The 20,029-nt window shown below is 43.2% G+C and overlaps 1 protein-coding gene and 1 long non-coding RNA gene across 8 annotated transcripts in view; one reads left to right on the top strand and one right to left on the bottom strand.

The window, feature by feature from the left end:
• TRMT11 (tRNA methyltransferase 11 homolog) overlaps positions 1–20,029 on the bottom strand; it is a 254,699-nt gene that overhangs the window by 142,907 nt on the left and 91,763 nt on the right. For 3 of the 6 annotated variants that reach the window (XM_068231473.1, XM_068231477.1, XM_068231478.1), the window contains 2 exons: positions 18,256–18,376; positions 2,118–2,338 (listed from right to left, as the gene is read on the bottom strand). In XM_068231473.1, the coding sequence (XP_068087574.1) occupies positions 2,153–2,338; positions 18,256–18,376 (307 nt within the window). In that variant the 3' untranslated portion in view covers positions 2,118–2,152. Of the gene's footprint in view, positions 1–2,117; positions 2,339–13,243; positions 13,322–18,255; positions 18,377–20,029 lie in introns of those variants that run through there. The other 3 variants (XM_068231475.1, XM_068231474.1, XM_068231476.1) reach the window with 2 other exon arrangements.
• The window catches only part of LOC137503867 (uncharacterized), a 116,495-nt gene that overhangs the window by 80,206 nt on the left and 16,260 nt on the right, over positions 1–20,029 (top strand). The gene's annotated exons all lie outside the window — the stretch shown is intronic.

Here is a 20,029-nt window from a genome sequence, read left to right as displayed (position 1 = left end):
ACCAAAACATCATATCTATGGAAACCTTTAAATAATTACATTCTCTGCAGACTTCTGGGAAAAGCAGTGAGCTGGGTACATGAGCAGAAAGAGGAGGGTTCTGGAAATGATATACACATGTGCTAGTGCAATGGGGAGTCCCTGAAAACAAAATTTAAATCAGACACATAAAATTTGAAATCTATCAAACTACAAATGAACGTGGCAGATATAAAAATGGAGCATTCGTTTCAATTGTTAAAAAAGTTGGACTGTTACAGTTACATTTTTTTTTTAACTTTAACATGAGACAGTAAAATAATAATTAAGAACAAACCCAACTGTTGTTTGGTCAAATGAGGATTAAAAGTAAATGGCAGTTAAAACTGAGATGGTAAATTAATTAGGGAAAGGTTATGAGCTCTGCTTGACTTTTGTTGCATTCAATTAGATTTCCCCTGACCTAAAAGCAATCTCCAGAAATGTATTACAACAGCTGCCCTCCCCCCCAAAAAAACACTTAAAAGGAATTCGAGGCGAGAGGCATATGGAGGCTGCCATATGTATTTCCTTTTAAACAATAACAGTACTTTGGCTGATCTACTGGTCAGTAGAGTTTGAATCACACTAGCATGCAACTAATTTAGTCAGAAACATCTGATCTGCATGCTTGTTAAGGGTCTATGGCTAAATGTATTAGAGGCAATAGATCATTAGAACAGCCAGGCATTGTGCATTGTTTAAAAGGATATACATATGTCTGCCTCCATGTCTCTCACCCCAGGTTTATTTTGAATAGTGCAGGAGTGCCTCAATTCAAAGTTCAGAGCCCCAGATGACATGACCACAGCTGAGCTCCACTGCTTTTCCCCTCCCTGGTGAAGTAGGTCTTTTTGGCAACCGATGTGTGCTGCATAGAGCCAAAGCTTGGCGCGGCTATAGCGGTAATACTAAAGTCCGCGCCCCAAGCATGGGTAATTCAGGGATCCAGTGATTGCCGGCCCCTGAATTACTTCTGCGTGGCAGCAAGGCGAGCTGTCATTTGCCTCACTCTGCAGCAAAAAGTCCCATGCCATAAAGCCCTGTACGCCTCCCTGGAGAGTGTGGGTAGGGTGCTCTGGCAGCACGTTCTGTTAGAGGGAGTGGCCTAGGCTTGCTCTCATCTGGGCCCATATGCAATTCATTTTTCCCCTGAGTTTCCTCCTAGGTGATATTTTCATACCTTGTCATAAAAATATTTTTAAACCACCAGCGAGCAAGAAAATGCTCAAAATAATTTTGATACAACTCTTTTTTAATAACGTTTGGGTACTTTTTCAACAGTAGACTGCTTAAAAGTTAGTTTAAAGAAAATATGAACATTATCTCCTAGGTCTAGGAGATAACTCAGGAGAAAAAGTGAATTGCATATGGGCCCATCTTCTTGCAGTGACATAAAAGAGGAAACACGACAGTCACATACCAGCAAAGTGAGTTAGCCTAACAGTCTGTGGAATGGGATAGTGAAACACATGGTTATTTGACTCCAGGCTCTATGCGTGAAAGTAAGATAGTTTAACAGTATTAAAAGTACACCACTGCTGTTTAGTGCTTTTTCAGGTGAGTGTTGGGCAGAGATGGCCAATAAGATGCTATTTCCACCTCACATGCAAACTGGCAGCTTGATATTAAGTCCTCAGTTCAAACCCGAAAACAATTTACATGAAATCTACATGCACAATGGAATTAGGAGTATTTCATGGAAAATGTCTACTGGTAGGCAAGTAGGCACCTATTCATAAAAATTCCTGAAATGCTTCCAGAGACAGAAGTCAGAGGAGATCTTTCAAAGGCACCAAGTCAAAAAAAGAGGTTCAAACCATTCCCTGTTCTATTCAAAGCTTAAAAAAAGTAGTTAGGCCCAGTTCTTCACTTTTGAGTACATACTATGACCAAACACACACACCAACTATTTTACCAGAGGTTACAAATGTCAGCCTTCTGAATGGTATACGGTTGAGTTTTAAATATTTGCTTCTTTCCAAGTGAATAATAGCATTATTCCTTAGGTCAAGTACTTTCCTGTGTGCCTAGCCAGCAGGCCGTAAAAGTTTGTAAGAAATGTATCAGCGATACAAAGTCACCCCCTGGTGCAGTAGTAAGTTATCCTGCATTTAAAATGCCTTTTCATTGGTTAGCTTTGTTTAGAATTGGGGACTTCCGCATTTTGCGGTACTCCAATGGTATTGTCGCCTAATCTGGCTTTCTCCTCTCTTGCGTTTCTCTTTGTTAGCCCACTAAAGTACTTCTCCCGGAAAGAGTTGTGGCCTTGGAAGGGTAGATATTGTAAATCCATTAGATGAGCTTGTTGGTCTTGCTCCTGTTTAAGGAAAAAGAAAAGCTAGTAATAGTACACTCATTATGTCAATAAGTCAGTCACAGTGCTAAACATTTAATTCTAACATGCAAATCACTACTAACCCATGTACATAATTTAGCCAATCAAAGCCTTGAGTTTAGAGTTAATTAACTCACTGAGACTGAGAGCCGGTTGATTGGTAGTTGCAAGATTTGATATGTTTTTGGGTCAGTAGTAATGTGCAGTCAGGATAATTTATTGTTCTTCAGTCATTTGTAATAATTATTTTTATAATAAAGAAAGGCCCAAAAACCAGGGCAAAAAGGACATACTCCAATTCCTGTCCACAACATGTAATATGAAAAGAAAAGTAGTTAGTAGTTTATCATACTGTACCGTTGTACACCATACCACCAGTTATTCATTCAATAAAAAATGTAATTGTTATAAAAAGTATCTTAGTATTTCAGATTCCAGTCAATATTCCAAACCTGAAGTTGAAATTGCATTTATCTGCAAATCTGGAATAGGTCTTCTCTTTGTATTCTGACTGCCTAGTACAGTAAACTACCATCTTGCTGCATGTGCAATTTACCTGCAAAAAAGTAGCTACTTACCAAGGGGTGGAGGTACCTTTTTAAAGGTTTGCACACACATCCTAATATGATTGGCCAATGATTGATCAATTTTACAACATACATGCAGTATGAAGCCTTGCCTACACAATCTGTTCATAGTACTGTATTCAAAATTAATTAGAGGTGGTAACGTTGGGCAACCAGAAATGAATTTGTGCATGCACCCTAAATATGTTCTGTTATTAGACTGATCAGATAACATAACCATAAACCTGTGCTCTTTCATATCTGAACACCTCAGCGTGCCAAGGGGGTGCTTGAAGAGCTTTCATGCCTACCGGTAGTAGGCACAGAGCTTTATGAGGAAGTGAGGTTTTTCTGCTTCCCTGCAAGCCTCCCCTCTCGTCCCCAAACTTGGGCTCTGCTTGCGATTGCCTCCCATGCCTGTTGGATGGGAGGTAGTAGATAACCAAGAATTATTATAATGCATTTATATAGCACTAAAAGACGGTTTGCAGCACTTTGAAATATTAGCTGCTTGATGCACTTTGCACCGAAGCAGCTCACTATATAATGTTGCTACCATTGTAGGAACAATTTTCAGCAGAATCAAATTATCATTCCAATATGTTTTTGGGATGTGGGAGGACACTGGGTGGTGCAGAGTAAACTCAGGCAAAGATGGAGAATACACAAATACTATAGTAATAGTATCCTGGCTGGGATTCACACCAGGAAATTAAGCGCTGCAGGGTAAAGTTGGTAGTCATTTTACCACCATGCTATTAGTAAATTAGATTAGGTCTTGTAATGCCTGAGGTATGCAATAGCCACAGCACGATGGGAATCTGCTCCTTCAACCTTCATCCACTAGAGGCCCTACTAGTTTCAACAGGCTCTCTGTTATTCTTAATGATTGAAGCCAGTTCCTTGTAGCCATTTCAAGTCCGATATCTGGATCACTTTTTTTTCCAGAGCGGGGGGCGGGAAGGTGTGTGTGTGTGTATGTAAGGTGATCCAGCGAGTGCTGCAGTAGTGAGGGTATGGCGCCAGCTCACATATGGTAGCTCCACCCCATTTCATGCACGCAGCATGGAGATCAAATTGATCCACACAGGGTAACGCTGTGCCAGACTAGACCCGACAACTTTGCCCCTAATGAAGTTCCCAAATGTGGCCATGTAATATTTAAAATACGGTGCAGCAGCGGAGGATGGAACCAGCGGCAATTAAAATGTAGTACTTAGTTCAACACTTTAATCTAAAGGGACTTTGCCTGGTGCACACCAGAGGAGTTTTTCTGAGCGTTTTGTGTTTTTAAATCTGCTGCTAATGTTATCCTATGTGTCTGTGCACACTGGAGCAATGAGGTTTTGTAAAAAACCCCATAGCATTACACTGGGAAGAGCTTTTAGAGGTTTCAAAAGCTCTTCCCAATGTAATGCTATGGTTTTTTTTTACAAAACCTCATTGCTCCAGTGTGCACAGACACAAAGGATAACATTAGCAGCAGATTTAAAAACGCAAAACGCTCAGAAAAACTCCTCTGGTGTGCACCAGGCCTAACACTGTGTCAGATTTTATCTGGCCACAGCATCACCTATTAGCAGCCACATTTCCTATCTCGGACTGTGTCCGCCATTGGACATATGCTGGAAAAAGAAAGTGTTGGACAGTCCAACATAAGATTGGAAATGATTAATTATGGCCTCTTGTGGATAATGAAAGCTGAGGTGAACTTCTTCCTCTGTACAAGATTAACAATGATTGTATCAGGTGACAACAAGCTAACATCTAACATTGCCTTAGCAATTAGAAAAACTTACATCGGTATCCATTTTATTTCCTTTTTACCAACCAAACAAAAATATTCCCTATCTTATTAGAAATCCTAATTTGTGCTACAGATTTTACAGCGTCTATCATATGTTGCTGTCCTGTAAATAAGATCAGTTCTGTTTTCTAGCGGGAAAATAAGTACCAGGTGTGAGGAGACGGCGAGCACTTCAGCTAACAATCTAAAGCAGACAGAAATATACAAGATCCCTTGTTTAAATCTCGTATAATTGGGAGCAAAACAGACGTGCAGCGGTCCAAAGTAAACTGTTGTTTTCAAGTAAAGATTTTTCAGCACTGCAGATTATAAAAGGCCAAGAAAATTAGAACCTGACAGATGTAATTCTCTGTTTTGTGGATTAGGAGAAAGTTGGAAATGAAGTCCTGAACAAGAGTTTTATCCTGCAGTCAAATCAACAACTATGAAATTAGAGAGTGTGAGGGAGGATGACTTTTGGGAGCCAAGTCCAAAGTGTGTCTAAAGATTTGGATCTTGACATGAGACAGACGAGAAGGTTTCTACACTAAGTGAACGGTTTCCAAACAATGTGGCGCAAATGAATCCTTAAAACTTCTGTTGTTAAAGTAGTACAGTCAATTTACAAGGAGGGTCACACAAATATCACTTCTTTCACAGCCAACTTAGGTTGTGGCAGTAAAAAAAAGTAATGCCTTCCAAATGACTGACCTGAAAAAAAAATGACCTGCTGTGCCATGGAACTTCATGGTACTGGAAATATTGTTTAGCTGCACAAGCAATACAGCAAGAGAACAAAAAATAGAATACAAAGCTATCCCAAGCACTGCTGACCACCCAGAGTGATTCCCAGTCTAATGATTAACCGTGTACCGGAGAGGCCAGATATACATGGACAGACACATGATATTTTCCATTTCTCAGATTACCATGTTTTATATTATGCCTGTCAATCAGGACTGCAGAATAAATAGCCTTGAAGGCTAGAATCCCAAAGTACAGAGTTTGCAAATCCACCTGCAGAAAAAGGTGTGTTTCCCGCTCTCACTATCTTTCAATTTACTATACTATAGTATTTATTTGAACCAGCAATCCAACTCGAAGACCGTTAACCCTATTTTCTCCAATACACCTGTCTACAAGGCAAAGGTTACTGTGAGAGAGGAGTCCTGGACTGGCAATAGGTCAAACGCTTGAAAAATGGAAGAGATTTGATTTAGATAATAAATGCCCCGTATTGTTTACTTGTTGACAGACAAAAAATGTTGCCTGTACATTACATTACCAGAACAATAACAGCTGTTTAAAAGCATGTATTTTGAATAGAAAGCAGATCTAAGAGAGCTAGAATGAGGAGAGGTGTAATAATTTTCTTTGCAAATTGACTCTTAGGTCTTTTTTATCTTCAGAAAAATGCCAGAAACATTTAATAAATAGAAAGCTAGCAAGTTTGTCAGCTGAAGAAGGCACAGATCTTAGGCATAGGAAATCGGCGCCGATGGACTTGGGCGCAGGATACAGCTGTTATATGGCTGATCCTGCTTCTGCACAAGTCCAGGCCGTGTTAATTACTATCCCCCCCCCCCCCCCCAGGCTGCCATAGATGGTGGGGAATGATATAATTCGGCTTCCAGTGATTGCTGGAGGCCGAATTTTTGTGTTTTTTAAGCAACTTTGGCTCCATCTTCTGACGGCGCCGACGTTACTCACTGAGCGCCGCTATAGACTGATTCCCATTATAGTCTATGGCGGTGCTGGCTGCGCCCAAATGTAGCAGTGCTGAAAAGCTGGATATTAGACCCGCTTGTGATCATCAGGTAATGTAGAGGCACCATTGTGAGCAACTCCTGCAAGTGTTAACACAGGCAGGGATTTTTGTAACTGAGTGTTCATCCGTTTCACACTATTGGTCTGATCTTAATCGAGGTGATACACAGCTTGCAGAATGCGAGAGATACTTATCACCTGGCCATCACATGAAGACTACCGGCAAATCCCATTGCTGGCTTCACTTGTGCGATGGCCAAGCGTTAGGCAGCATTACTCAGACGAATACTAGCTATTCCCTCAAGTGATGCTCCTGTATGTCAAGTGATGTGAAGTGAGACATTTGTACCGTTGTAGCTGTCCTTCAGCACCATGGCACAGCCGCCTTGCTCCCCTGGGAGATACGCATGCACCTGTCACTGTCAACAAGGCCCGTCGCTGGAGACTAAGGTTCGAATTTCGGCTCTTCCTGTTCAATAAGCTAGTAAAGAGACCTTGAATAGACTCCGTAACAATGCTACTGCCGACTGAGTGCATTCTAGTGGCTGCAGCTCTGGCGTTTGAGTCTGCCAGAAGAAAACACAATATAAATTTCTGTGTCTGCTGGCAACATCAACTCCTGTTGTTCTGCGACACCTGTCAAGACCCGCTGTGATTGCCACCATAGTTCTCTTTTTAGTTTTGACTGGAGAAGCAAAAACATCTTTGAAGCTGGTGCTCCACATTCGTTCTTTAGGTGGACTAATGAGATTCATGCTAACTCCCTGGACTAATGAGAATCAGGATGAATCCTGCCAGCTTCAAAGAAGATGTTTTTGCCGGGACTACAATAAAGACTGAGAAAAGGAGAACAGCGGCGGCAACCACGGGCTAATGTGGTTTTGGAGGATCAAAATACAATTCACATATGTTTTTACATCAAATATACTCAATTTGCCTTATACAAAGAGTGAAGCAGAGGAAGACTAATTTCAGAAACTGTTCACACACTTTATGGGTGAACACTGAAGCTTCAAAACTATAAACTTTCTGTTATAATGAAAAAGAAACCGTTCTAAACTAGCTGTTATTTTCAGGTGTAGGGACTATCTGAATGTTTATTCATCTTTAAGTCAGGAAAGAATTTTATAAACACAAAATATGGGATACATAGAAATAGGTTCAGGATTAAAAGGAGTCTGAACGGAAAATAAAAATCAGATACTCACTCAAGTAAAGGGGAAGGCTCTGGGTTCTATAGAGCCTTCCCGTTCTCAGCCCGGTCTCTGCATTCCCCTGCAGCATCCCGTTAGTCTACGCTGGTCTCTTCCAGGTTGGGCTGGCTTCGGCAGTCTTCGGAAGCACCCAGGCCTCCGAAGATTGGCTCATACTGCGCGAACACCCTTTTTATTGCGCACTCGCATGTTAGTAGTACGTCTTCGGAAGCCCGAATGCTTCCGAAGACTGCAAATATCACCCACGGCTGGAGATTAAAACGCAGGAGCCTGCGGGGGAACGAGGACAATGTGAGGAGAACGGGAAGGCTCTATAGGAAACAGAGCCTTCCCTCTTAGGCGAGTATCTATTTTTTACTTTTATTTAGGCTTCAGACTTGCTTTCAATATCCTGTATCAATAGTACGATACTGTACATGAATAATATGTGTTTGGAATTGTGGTATGGCCTAGCTTATGGTTTATAACAACAACAAAAAAACAGTTGGTTTAAAAAAAACAACAACAACAACAACATACCTACCCAGACCACGCTACAATCTAGTTTTATGCACATGCAATGACAAAGAGGAAGTCATGCAGAGCATCAAGTACACTTGAGCAAAGCGTGCAATGCAATGTTCTGGTATCAATGTGCAAAATATCTGCAAACCATCTGCTCTGTGAATTAGAAGCACCTGCCTGCTCGCCTGCCAAGGAGCAGTAAGTCATTTGTCTCCGAGCGATGGTCAGGTGCTGTAATCCAAACACTTCAAGCCGCAAACAGCCACCAAAGCAATAGTTGGATAACAAGTGCTGATAGAAAATATTAGATAAAGAATGTATAATCACTTGTAGCGTTTAAGGGGTTAATGAGATACTACTGAATGTCACGCGTTCTCAAAAGACGCTTTACTTAAAGCCTGCTTATGGATTACAAACAAAAAGCAGAAAGAAAACAAACAGATGCCAAGGGGTTTAAAGCGGAGGAAAACAAAGCAAACTTTTTTTTGTGCCAAAGTCAACACTGTTGATCAGAGGAGTAACAAGCACAATTTGTTATGTTAATGCTAGGGCTGTTTATCATTCCTGCTCTCGTTTTATACAAGCACTGCCTGAGCTATGGTCGCTTGTTGTGCACATCATAGATGCTTATGACCTTCTAGTGGCTTCCCTCAAGCTGTGATGTTTTGACAAATCAAATATAAACCACAGATGGCTGCATCTGTGCATAATGAACAGGTTCAGGATGCTTCTAGAAGTACAATTACTTAGGGCGAACAGAAGGAGGAAAATCAAACTTTTTATCATAATAGCGTGGCTCTGCTTCTCAGCAGTTAATTGAGCATCCTCCCGACTATCACTGGGTCTATTTCAAAGTGAACCTGTCATCTTAAAAACATAGGAGGCAAGTCGGTGATTCTAAAGCCTGGTACACACGCATCCAATTTTGATTAGTCAATTAATGGCCAATTTTACCACCTCCATTTAGTATGACAGTTTACCTACACATTCTGTTCATAGTATTCAAAATCTCATGGTGGTAACATTGTCCAATCAAAATTGAAAGTGTGCATCAGGCGTTTCTACCTTGTCAAGAAATTCCCTCAGGAGAATCATGTAGTTATTTTTGATTTATATAGCACCATCATCTTCCGTGGCGCTGTACACAGTAAAATATAAAGACACTGGTATACATAAAAATACAAATATTGCCACATAATACAGAAAAGGTAGAAAATATAAGAAGTTATAGAGACCATGCTATAGTGATTAAAAAAAAATGTGCAGCAACTTACAAGATACAAAACGGAGGGGACCCTGCCCTTGCAGGCTTACAATATAAAGGAAAAAGGAGGAAACAAAAGGTGGAGCAACACAAGGGGTTTTGTACCAGGGTTGTTGTAAGGAGATCTTGGGGTCCTATACAGCCAGCCCTGGGCAATTGCCCAGTTTGCCTCTATAGATGTGCCAGCCCTGCAGCCAGCCTACTAATCTTTTTGGTCAGTTGCAGAAATTTAAATGGAAGCACTGCATAGTGCTGCAACACGTCAGTGGTCACACAATGGCTTCACCTCATTTTGTGCTGATGAAATAGTCCTGCCTGCAGACTTGACTGAGCAGTATCTGTCAGTATCATTGAGACGATTGAGCATGATTATTGTGAAGACACTGTGCATGATCCCTAAGCCTTAAGTGCACATATTAACACACTTCCTAAGGCAGTAAGAACTGTGAGTAAGCCTCTGGCTCATGTGGAATGTGTCAAATGCCATAAAGAAACACTCAAATATATACTTACAAAAAAGGAAACATCTCACTAAGAGCGTGGACAATGTACGGTAATGGACAAGAAGACTCATAATGAGAAAGGAAAATCACTGAATGTTATTAGTCTGTGTGGATGGTTGAACATTACTAAGTGGAATCCTTCAAAGGAATGAAATGTTTATATTAAACTAAATACATTGCCCATGAACTTTTTCACCTCTGTGCAGCAGGCTACCATGTTAAGTCTGAGTCAAAAAGTAAATCACAAACTTGCTGACTTGAGCTTTATATACAGTAGTAGGGCAGAAGGTATCACTACAGTTAGATACAATTTCTCATGTAATTTTAGCTCTACTCAAGTTCACACTAGGGCCACCACTAAGGGTAATCTGGAAGGAGTTTATGCTACACAGTATGGAGAGGAGAACTAACACTTGATCTGTTAACCAACCTCCCTGGCGGTCAATTTCCCCAGGATTTCTGTGCAAAAAGTGATAAAATTTCCCCTGTAACTTGCCAAAATATGTCAAGCAAGGGTCTAGTATACAGTGCAGGAGAGTATTGATGTGTATGCACGTTTCTACTGTTCACAGCATGTTTATATGGACGGATATATCTGTCCATACCGCTAGGGAGGTTAAAGCAGCCACTGCACTATGTGAGCTAATACATACGGTAACTTGTCCATGCTAAATATTCCTCCTGCAAAGGCCTGTGTGTTCTGCTGGTCCACATGGCAATAATATCAAGGGCAGTGGTGTAATCAAGTATTTGTGCCTTTCCTCATTTCTGGTTCACCATGAGCTTGCTGTTAGTCAGTACCTCTGGGTGTTATACTCCATAGAGCCACATTAATCCATGCCATGTACTGATGAGGATCAACCAATCCGAAACAGTCTGTATGCATGTTGGATTATTATGGCTCTGTACAAATAACAAGCGGATACATCATTGTATTCCAGCGGATCTGGAGGTGTGTTTAGCTACCAAGGACAACAATGGTTGATTTGCATATTTCAGCCATGATGCACTGGGAGACATCTCAGAGCTCACTCCAACCTGAATTATTGCAAATACTATCTGTTTTAAAGGGAAGGTCCAAGCAAAATTAAAAAATGAGTTTCACTTACCTGAGGCTTCTACCAGCCCCATGCAGCCATCCTGTGCCCTCGTAGTCACTCACTGCTGCTCCAGTCCCCCACTGGCAGCATGCCGACCTCGGAGGTCGGCGGGCCGCATTGCGTACATTTTTACGCATTCCAGTTAGTGTAGGAACGTTAACAAATACAATTTGATGCGTTAGTGGTTTAATGCGTAAATTTTTACGCATTGATCCACTAACGCGTAAAATGTACCGTATTTTTCGGACTATAAGACGCTCCGGACTATAAGACGCACCTAGGTATAGAGGACAAAATCCAGGGGAAAAAAATAATATACTAAACCTGGTGCGTCCATGGTGCAGGAGCGTCTTATGGACCTTTTCCCCAATTATGTCTGTCTTTCTTATACTTCTTGTGCCCCCTGTGTTCTCCTATGTTTCTCTGCCCCCCTTGTGTACTCTGCCCCCTGTGTCCACTGGTGTCTCTGTGTTCTTTTTACCCCTTTCTCTCCATGTCCTCTGTCCTCCTGTGTCCCCTGTCCTGGTGTCTGATGCCCTGTGCTCTGTCCTCCTTTCTCTGTCCCCTTTTTCCTCCATGTCCAGTGTCTTCTATCCCCATTGTCCCAGATTTTGCTATCCATGTGTCCCCATGTCTACATGTCCCCTTGTACCAGTGTCTGCATGTCCCCTATGTCCGCCTGTCCCAGTGTCTTTGTGTCCCCTATGTCCCAGTGTCTGTGTGTCTGCATGTATTCCATGCCCCTGGTGTCTGTTGTCCTGGTGTCTTAAACACATATATGCAGCTGCCACTCATCATCAGGCTGCCCCCCTGTCCCAAATACACAATGTTTGCGTGTCCCGATGTATCAAACACATACTTGCAGCTGCCACTTGTTCATCATCAGGCTATCCACGTGTCCCAAATACACTGTGTTTGCATGTCCCCGGGTGTTCCGATTACACACACTTGCAGCTGCCACTTGCTCATCAGGCTGCCTAGTTTACCTCCCTTGAAGCTTTGATCATCGCGGTGTCCCCCGGTACAGCCGAAGTTTGTATCGATCAGGAAGTCCCGGGCGTCCGTGCAGACAAATGGACCAATCAGTCGGGGAGCGCTGTGATTGGTCCCGATGACGGAGAGGTGGCCCCGCCCTCGAGACATCGCTTGAGCAGTGCGCAGCGTGATTGGCGGTTAAGGCTAGCGCCGCCGCCTGATTGGTGCATTTGTCTGCACGGACGCCTGGGACTTTCTGATCGATACAAAGTGCGGCGATACCGGGGGACACCGCGATGATCAAAGATTCAATGAAGGTAAACCGGGGAAAGCCTGTTGAGCAAGAGGCAGCTGCAAATATGTGTTTAAGATATCGGGACGCCCAGGGACGCGCAAACACCGTGTATTTGACACGGGGAACAAGTGGCAGCTGCAAATGATACATCGGGACACCCGGGGACACGCAAACATCAGGGACACAAATACTCAGATACTGGGACACAAGGGGACACACAGACACTGCAACACAGGGAGACATGCAGTCACTGGGGCACAGGAGGGCATGTAGACACGGGATAAAGAACAAGGGAAGGGAGGTGCAGGACCAAAAATGTAGCATTCGGACTATAAGACGCACTGATATTTTCCCCCCACTTTTGGGAGAGAAAAAGTGCGTCTTATAGTCCGAAAAATACGGTATGTGTTAATGTTCCTGCACTAACTGGAATGCATAAAAATGTACGCAATGCGGCCCGCCGACCTCCGAGGTCGGCATGCTGCCAGTGGGGGACTGGAGCAGCAGTGAGTGACTACGAGGGCACAGGATGGCTGCATGGGGCTGGTAGAAGCCCCAGGTAAGTGAAACTCATTTTTTTATTTTGCTTGGACCTTCCCTTTAAGAAAGTAAACACTTGTTTTCCATAAACTTTAAATTGAAACTGTAGACAGGGCAACATTTAACCTTTCAAAGTGTATTTCTATTGCATTATAAGTTAATAATACCGTATTTTCTCCAAGTTCAAAATTAAGTGCTCGTGTTGCATGTCAACAGTATTTCATATCACACAAGGCCTGGTGGTTTAACGGGTCTCTGATGGGCCCAAATTCACGTTTTGAACTTCCTTTTGTATGTTGTGTATCTGACCAGTGGACAATGAAGCCACCTCCTCATTTCTCCTCCAGATCTTCTAGAAAGGCACTCGCAACACATGCAGTACATCACAGGGGCTCACTCTCTCAATTTCAAGCAGATCTTTATTCAGGGTCAGTATCAATCAATCCAATGACTAAAAGAGGAAGTAGGTTAAGTTAACCGAATAATACACTGTTGCATAGATCTCAAACGACATACAGTGCAGCCCTCCCTCGGTCTGCCGTTCAGCGGCAATCAGCCCCAGTAACAGGCTCAGACGTGTCCAGTCTGGGTCTTCTGCGCATGCGCAGTAGACCCGGACTGACGTGACTGAACTAGTTACTGTGGCTGATCGCGGCTGAACAGCAGACCGCGGGAGGACGGCGAGGGTCTGAGACAAGCTTATGGGGTTGGAGAAAGCCCCGGGTAAGTATTGAATCTTTATAGCTTGTGATCTCTGGTTTATTTAAGTTGCGCGGGACTGGCAAATAATGGTAATGTTTAATGTCTGCTAATGACCATGATCTAGTAAGTTCAGCCTGTAGAAGTGTGAGTGAAGAAGGATGTGTTATTAAAGGGACACTTAAGTCAAACAAAAAAAATGAGTTTTACTCACCCAGGGCTTCCAATAGCCCCCTGCAGCTGTCCGGTACCTTCGCCGTCTCCCTCCGATCCTCCTGGCCCCGCCAGCAGCCACTTCCTGTTTCGGTGACAGGAGCTGACAGGCTGGGGACGCGAGTGATTCTTCGCGTTCCCAGACACATTAGCACCCTCTATGCTGCTATATGGTATATGATATATGCTATAGCAGCATAGATGGCGCTATTGTGGCCAGGAACGCGAAGAATCACTCGCGTCCCCAGCCTGTCAGCTCCTGTCACCGAAACAGGAAGTGGCTGCCGGCGGGGCCATGAGGATCGGAGGGAGACGGCGAGGGCACCGGACAGCTGCAGGGGGCTATTGGAAGCCCCAGGTGAGTAAAACTCATTTTTTTTTGTTTGACTTAAGTGTCCCTTTAAGACTGTCTTTTACATGTCAAAAACTGCATGCTACATTGAAGCCTCTAATGCTAGTTAACAGCAACAATTTAAAGTGAATACTTCCTCTTCTGTCAGTCTGGGTCAGAATCAGAATCAGGAAATTTATCAACCCCTTTTAGAGTTTCAGTTCACAGAATACAATTTGAAAGTAAATACCGGTATATATTTTATATCTCTGTTGAGTACATTCTGTTGCGTGTGGTCCGGTATTAGTCATGGAGAGAATCCGAAGACATAACAACAAAAGTTGTTTAGGTGGTACCTTTTCGGGACCGGCCGCCTAACCCCCCTTCAGGACCAGGCATTTTTGCAGAAGCTTGCAAAGGAATCTTGTACAGTTAGTCATTAAAGGTATCACCTAAACAACTTTTGTTGTTATGTCTTCGGAGTACATTCTGGTCAACTCTCATTGTGCTGATGTATTGTTAAACTTGTTGGCTTTTATCCAGATTTGCTAGTTGTTATTATTATTATTGTTTGGCCTTAAAGGACACCCAAGGCGAAAATAAACGAATGAATCAAACAATTCAATCTATCTTCCTTCTCCTAAAAATGACTTTTTAAGATATTCCACAGTTTTATTTTATGTTTAAATTTACTTTTTAAGTTTTAACTGTTTTATTGTTTTTGCTCAATGACACATTCATTGAAGTATGCCAGAGCTAAAATCTATGAACTATTGGCCCTTTTTATTTCTTTCCTGCTCTCAGAATCCATTTTCTGCTAGGAAAGTGTTTTAAAGTTGGAATTTCTCACCAGTGAGGGTCACACTGTAGTCACTTCCTGTCTGAGTTAGGACTGAGTCAGCCACTTACATAGCTGATATTTAACTCTTTCAGAAGAAAAGGAACACAGCATAGTGATTTGTGTTCTAGGCACTGTACATACCCATGCCTATCTCATCATGTCACATGTGACCTCGGGAATCCTTTAAAGGGACCCCAAAGGCAGTGGATTAAAATGAAATTGGTACTTACCTGGGGCTTCCTCCAGCCCACCGCAGGCCGCGAGGTCCCCCGGCATCCTCCTGGCTCCTCTCCAATTCCCACTGGCGGCTACTTTACCGGCGACTTTCCACCAGAGTGTCGGCCCAACACTTCCTGGACTGGAAACTCCGCATCATCACGCCGGCCGGCGTAACAGTCCTGCACATACGCGGTTAAGTGTTAGAACACCGCGCATGCGCAGAACCGTCATGCCAGCCGGCGTGATGGCGCGGAGTGTCCTGGTCCAGGAAATGTTGGGCCGACACTCCGGCGCAGAGCCGGGACAAGGTCCTCCAGCACCCAAGGCTGAGACACCAAAGTGCGCCCCTCCATCCCCCCACCCCAGCAGTCACACACTGATTGCTATTAGACTAAGAGGCACTCCAGGGCCCCCAACACCTTAATCTCTAGTTATCTGGCTTGTAGTCACTTCCATGTATCTCCTTTTATTATTTCTTTCTGCTTCAGACACAATTAGGAATGCCAGCTGAATGAATTATGCGCCCCCCTCCTACACTGCGCCCTGAGGCTGGAGCCTCTCCAGCCTGTGCCTCGGCCCGGCCCTGCTTCGGTGGAAAGTCGCCTGTAAAGGAGCCGCCAGCGGGACCCGGAGAGGAGCCAGTAGGATGCCGGGGGACCTTGAAGCCTACGATGGGCTGGGCTGGAGGAAGCCCCAGGTAAGTACCAATTTCATTTTAATCCACTGCTCGGGTCCCTTTAAATCACTCCTGGAGATTCTCTGAAGGATTCTGTAGAAATATTTGGTAAGCTTTTCCTAATAGTATGCATGTTTACATGTATTTCTGCAGAGTGTTCTTTTTTAGTGTTGAAAAAGAAGCCAAGATTTTGCCGTTTCCAATAGAAGTTGCCTATATGAATTACGCTTATTCCCTGAAGTCATTCCTTGATCTTTGCTCAGAAATTGCCATTGTTAGCCAAGTCAGGGAATTTCTGATTTACTTAGGCTGAATTTTTATGCTTAAAGGATACCCCAACTGAAATGTGACATAATGAGATAGACATGGGTATGTACAGTGCCTAGCACACAGATAACTATGCTGTGTTCCTTTTTTTATTTTTCTGCCTGAAAGAGTTAAATATCAGGTATGTAAGTGGCTGACTCAGTCCTGACTCAGACAGGAAGTGACTACAGTGTGACCCTCACTAATAAGAAATTCCAACTATAAAACACTTTCCTAGCAGAAAATGGCTTCTGAGAGCAAAAAAAGAGGTAAAAAAGGGGAATGTCTTATCAGTGAGGGTCACACTGTAGTCACTTCCTGTCTGAGTCAGGACTGAGTCAGCCACTTACATACCTGATATTTAACTCTTTCAGGCAGAGAAAGAAAAAAAGGAACACAGCCCAGTTATTTGTGTGCTAGGCACTGTACATACACATGTCTATCTCATTATGTCACATTTCAGTTGGGGTATCCTTTAAGGAAAATTTTAATAATAAAAGAGTGTATATGAAATTGTAGCATCTGGATGCTAGACTATATACTCATATTGCCTAAAAACATGCCCAGCCTTTACTTGGGCATGAGCACAATGTGTATATTCACTCACTATACTAATGTAACCGTCTCCATATCTAGATGAGATCTTCAACACAACAGTCTTGTGTTATAGGAACCTGTGTCATTTTTTGTTGTTATAACAATCCCTACTATAGTCATAATTTAATATCCCTATCAAAGTCTAAGACCAATTTTTGAAGTAAATCAATTAATTATCTGTATGTTTTTGGAACAAAAGAAACTGAAGCACTTGGAGGAAACTCACGTCAACAGAGTGAACATACAAACGACATACTATATACCATAGATCGTGTCCTGGGAGGAAGCCATCCTGAGAGTAAGAATGTTAATCTTAATGTCTACAGATAGTGCATGTTGAGATTACCAGCACTTATGCAATTTGTGTAATGCGCTATTATACATGCACCACTTACAAATGCAACATAAGAGGTGCATGTACATAGCGTATTACACGATTTGGGTAACTCACTATGCAAACTGCGTAAATGCCTATAAACCCTAATGTGGCTATCTGCACACGTTACAGCGGAACTGAATAAAGTTTTTTGGCAACAATTTGATCATTTGGGTATATACCTTTAAGGCTCACATACCTCTGCGCAGTATATTTATCTTTACTCTGGTTCTCCCGGTCCCGGTTGCCGGTAAAATTATCGACTTACAAGTCGATGCTGAGATCAGGCAGAAGAGCCTGTGCTCTTCTGCCTGCGTGACCTCTATTCCTTGCCTCTGCTCCATGTCTCCGCCCTTTCTCCGCCCCACTGCGGCCCCTCCGTGCTTGTTCATTCAGCACAGTGGATGCTGCTTTTTGTCCCCAGAATGAGCAGGAGAGGGGCTGTCTAATCCTGAACACGCAGGACATGTCAGCGAGGCAGCCAGCCAGCCTCTCGTGCACAATCTCAGCGTACTAATGACGCGCAATGGCCCCGGAAACAGTTGTAGATCACGGCCATCTTTAAAGGAGCATGAAGGAGCTGAAAACATGTGAAGTCCGGTAATTGCAGCAGCGAGGAACATCGATATTTACATGAATGAATATAGGGAGAAGAGGAGAAGCAAGTGATATGTTTTTATTGATATTTTTGGCAATATTCCGCTTTAAGTTTAACTTTTTTTAGTGAATCAACCCCTATGTGTGCACAAACTTTACAATATTTGTATGTTGCTTTGTTCTACTGATTTCTACGTACAATAAATTGACAAAAAAAACTTAGTAGAGATTTGTACTTTCCAAGATGCATTTTTGGTAACATTATGTGATCAAGATGGATGACTGAATAAAAGCTGAAAGATCTGTGACAACTACACTTAACGATAGCAGTATTAATGCAATATGACATATTTCTGGACTGAAGCAGCTCCATTAAGGAAAAGTGTTTTTTTTTTTTATTTTATTTCTAAATTACACTCAATCTAGTTAATATGGAAAGAAAAACGAGAGAAGTGCATGCAGGCTTTCAGTGATGCTGACATTTATATAGTGTCCCTTCCCTGGCTTCTGCCTTGTCTCAGCACTCTTACCTCAAACTCCTTCACCTTTTCCATTGTTATCAGGCGGCGAGACGTGTGGCTGGAAAGCATCTGTTCACAGTTGCTAATAAGCTTAAGGCACGGATGCCGGGGTACAGCCTCTTCTGTATATCTACAAGAAATAAAGCAGAGCTGGGAAAATCAGGGAAGCGGACCAGAAGATCTTGTTCATTTAAAAACATAACATTTTACAGCAACATTCCATTGTTTTACGCAGGGGATTTACCAAGTGTTATACATATTGTAAAACTGAAAATATACAAAATCACATTTTACTGATGTATTTTTATGAGTTCATGGTAAGGGAGCAAGTACTGACTTCAACACCAACAGACAAAAACCTGACAATAAGCTGATATTTCTCCTTCAGGCTACGGGGAACTTGAAGTATATAAAAAATATGGAGGCTGTAGTGTTCAAGTCTTTTTCAAATGTGCCGACACATGGCTCTTCTGGCCTAAGTAGTGTCGAGAGTCATATGCCACAATTCACTAACATCATGCTCAGTGGTGTACCTAGGGCATTTGACACCCGGAGCTGGGTATTATAAGACCCCCCCCCCCAAAAAAGTAAAGGAGCGAGTGTGGCATACTAAGCGCCCCACGGCAGGTAATGCCAGGTATAGGTGCCCCCCCTATATAGGTAATATAGTTGCCCCAGTATATGTAATAAAGTTGCCCCCAGTATAGGTAGATAGCACAGTTTCCCCCAGTATAGGTAGCTAGTTGCCCCCAGTGAAGGTAGTATAGTTGCCCCAATATAGCTGCCCCCAGTAGAGCTAGTATAGTTGCCCCCAGGATAGGCAGCATAGCTGCTGCCCCAATGTAGGAAGTATTGCTGCTGCCCCCAATGTAGGAAGTATTGCTGCTGTCTCCAGTGTAGTTAGTATAGTGGCCCCCAGTATAGCTACCCCCAAGATAGGTAGTATAGTGGCTTCCCAGGGTAAGTAGTATAGCTGCCCCCAGTGGAGCTTAGTATAGTCGCCCCCAGTATAGCTAGTATAGTGGCCCCCAGTATAGGTAGTATAGCGGCCCCCAGTGTATGTAGTATAGCTGCCCCCAGTGTAGCTAGTATAGTGGCCCACCAGTATAGCTAGTATAGTGACCCCCAGTATAGGTAGTATAGTGGCCCCCAGTGTAGGTAGTATAGCTACCCCCAGTCTAGCTAGTATAGTGGCCCCCAGTATAGCTAGTATAGTGACCCCCAGTATAGCTGCCCCCAGTGTAGGTAGTAATATAGTGGCTCCCAGTGTAGCTAGTATAGTGGCCCCCATTGTAGCTAGTATAGTGGTCCCCAGTGTAACTAGTATAGTGGCTCCCAGTATAGCTAGTATAGTGGCCACCCCAGTCTAGCTAGTATAGTGGCCCCTCAGTGTAGCTAGTATAGTGGCCCCCCCAGCATAGCTAGTATAGTGGCCCCCCAGTGTAGCTAGTATAGTGCCCCCCCCCCAGTGTAGCTAGTATAGTGGCCCCCAGTGTAGCTAGTATAGTGGCCCCCAGTATAGCTAGTATAGTGACCCCCAGTATAGCTGCCCCCAGTGTAGGTAGTAATATAGTGGCCCCCATAGTGGCTCCCAGTGTAGCTAGTATAGTGGCCCCCATTGTAGCTAGTATAGTGGTCCCCAGTGTAACTAGTATAGTGGCTCCCAGTATAGCTAGTATAGTGGCCACCCCAGTCTAGCTAGTATAGTGGCCCCCCAGTGTAGCTAGTATAGTGGCCCCCCCAGCATAGCTAGTATAGTGGGCCCCCAGTATAGCTAGAAGGA

The sequence above is a fragment of the Hyperolius riggenbachi genome, chromosome 4, assembly GCF_040937935.1.
Source record: "Hyperolius riggenbachi isolate aHypRig1 chromosome 4, aHypRig1.pri, whole genome shotgun sequence".
Lineage (NCBI taxonomy): Eukaryota > Metazoa > Chordata > Amphibia > Anura > Hyperoliidae > Hyperolius > Hyperolius riggenbachi.
This window is presented reverse-complemented; position numbering and strand designations above follow the sequence as displayed.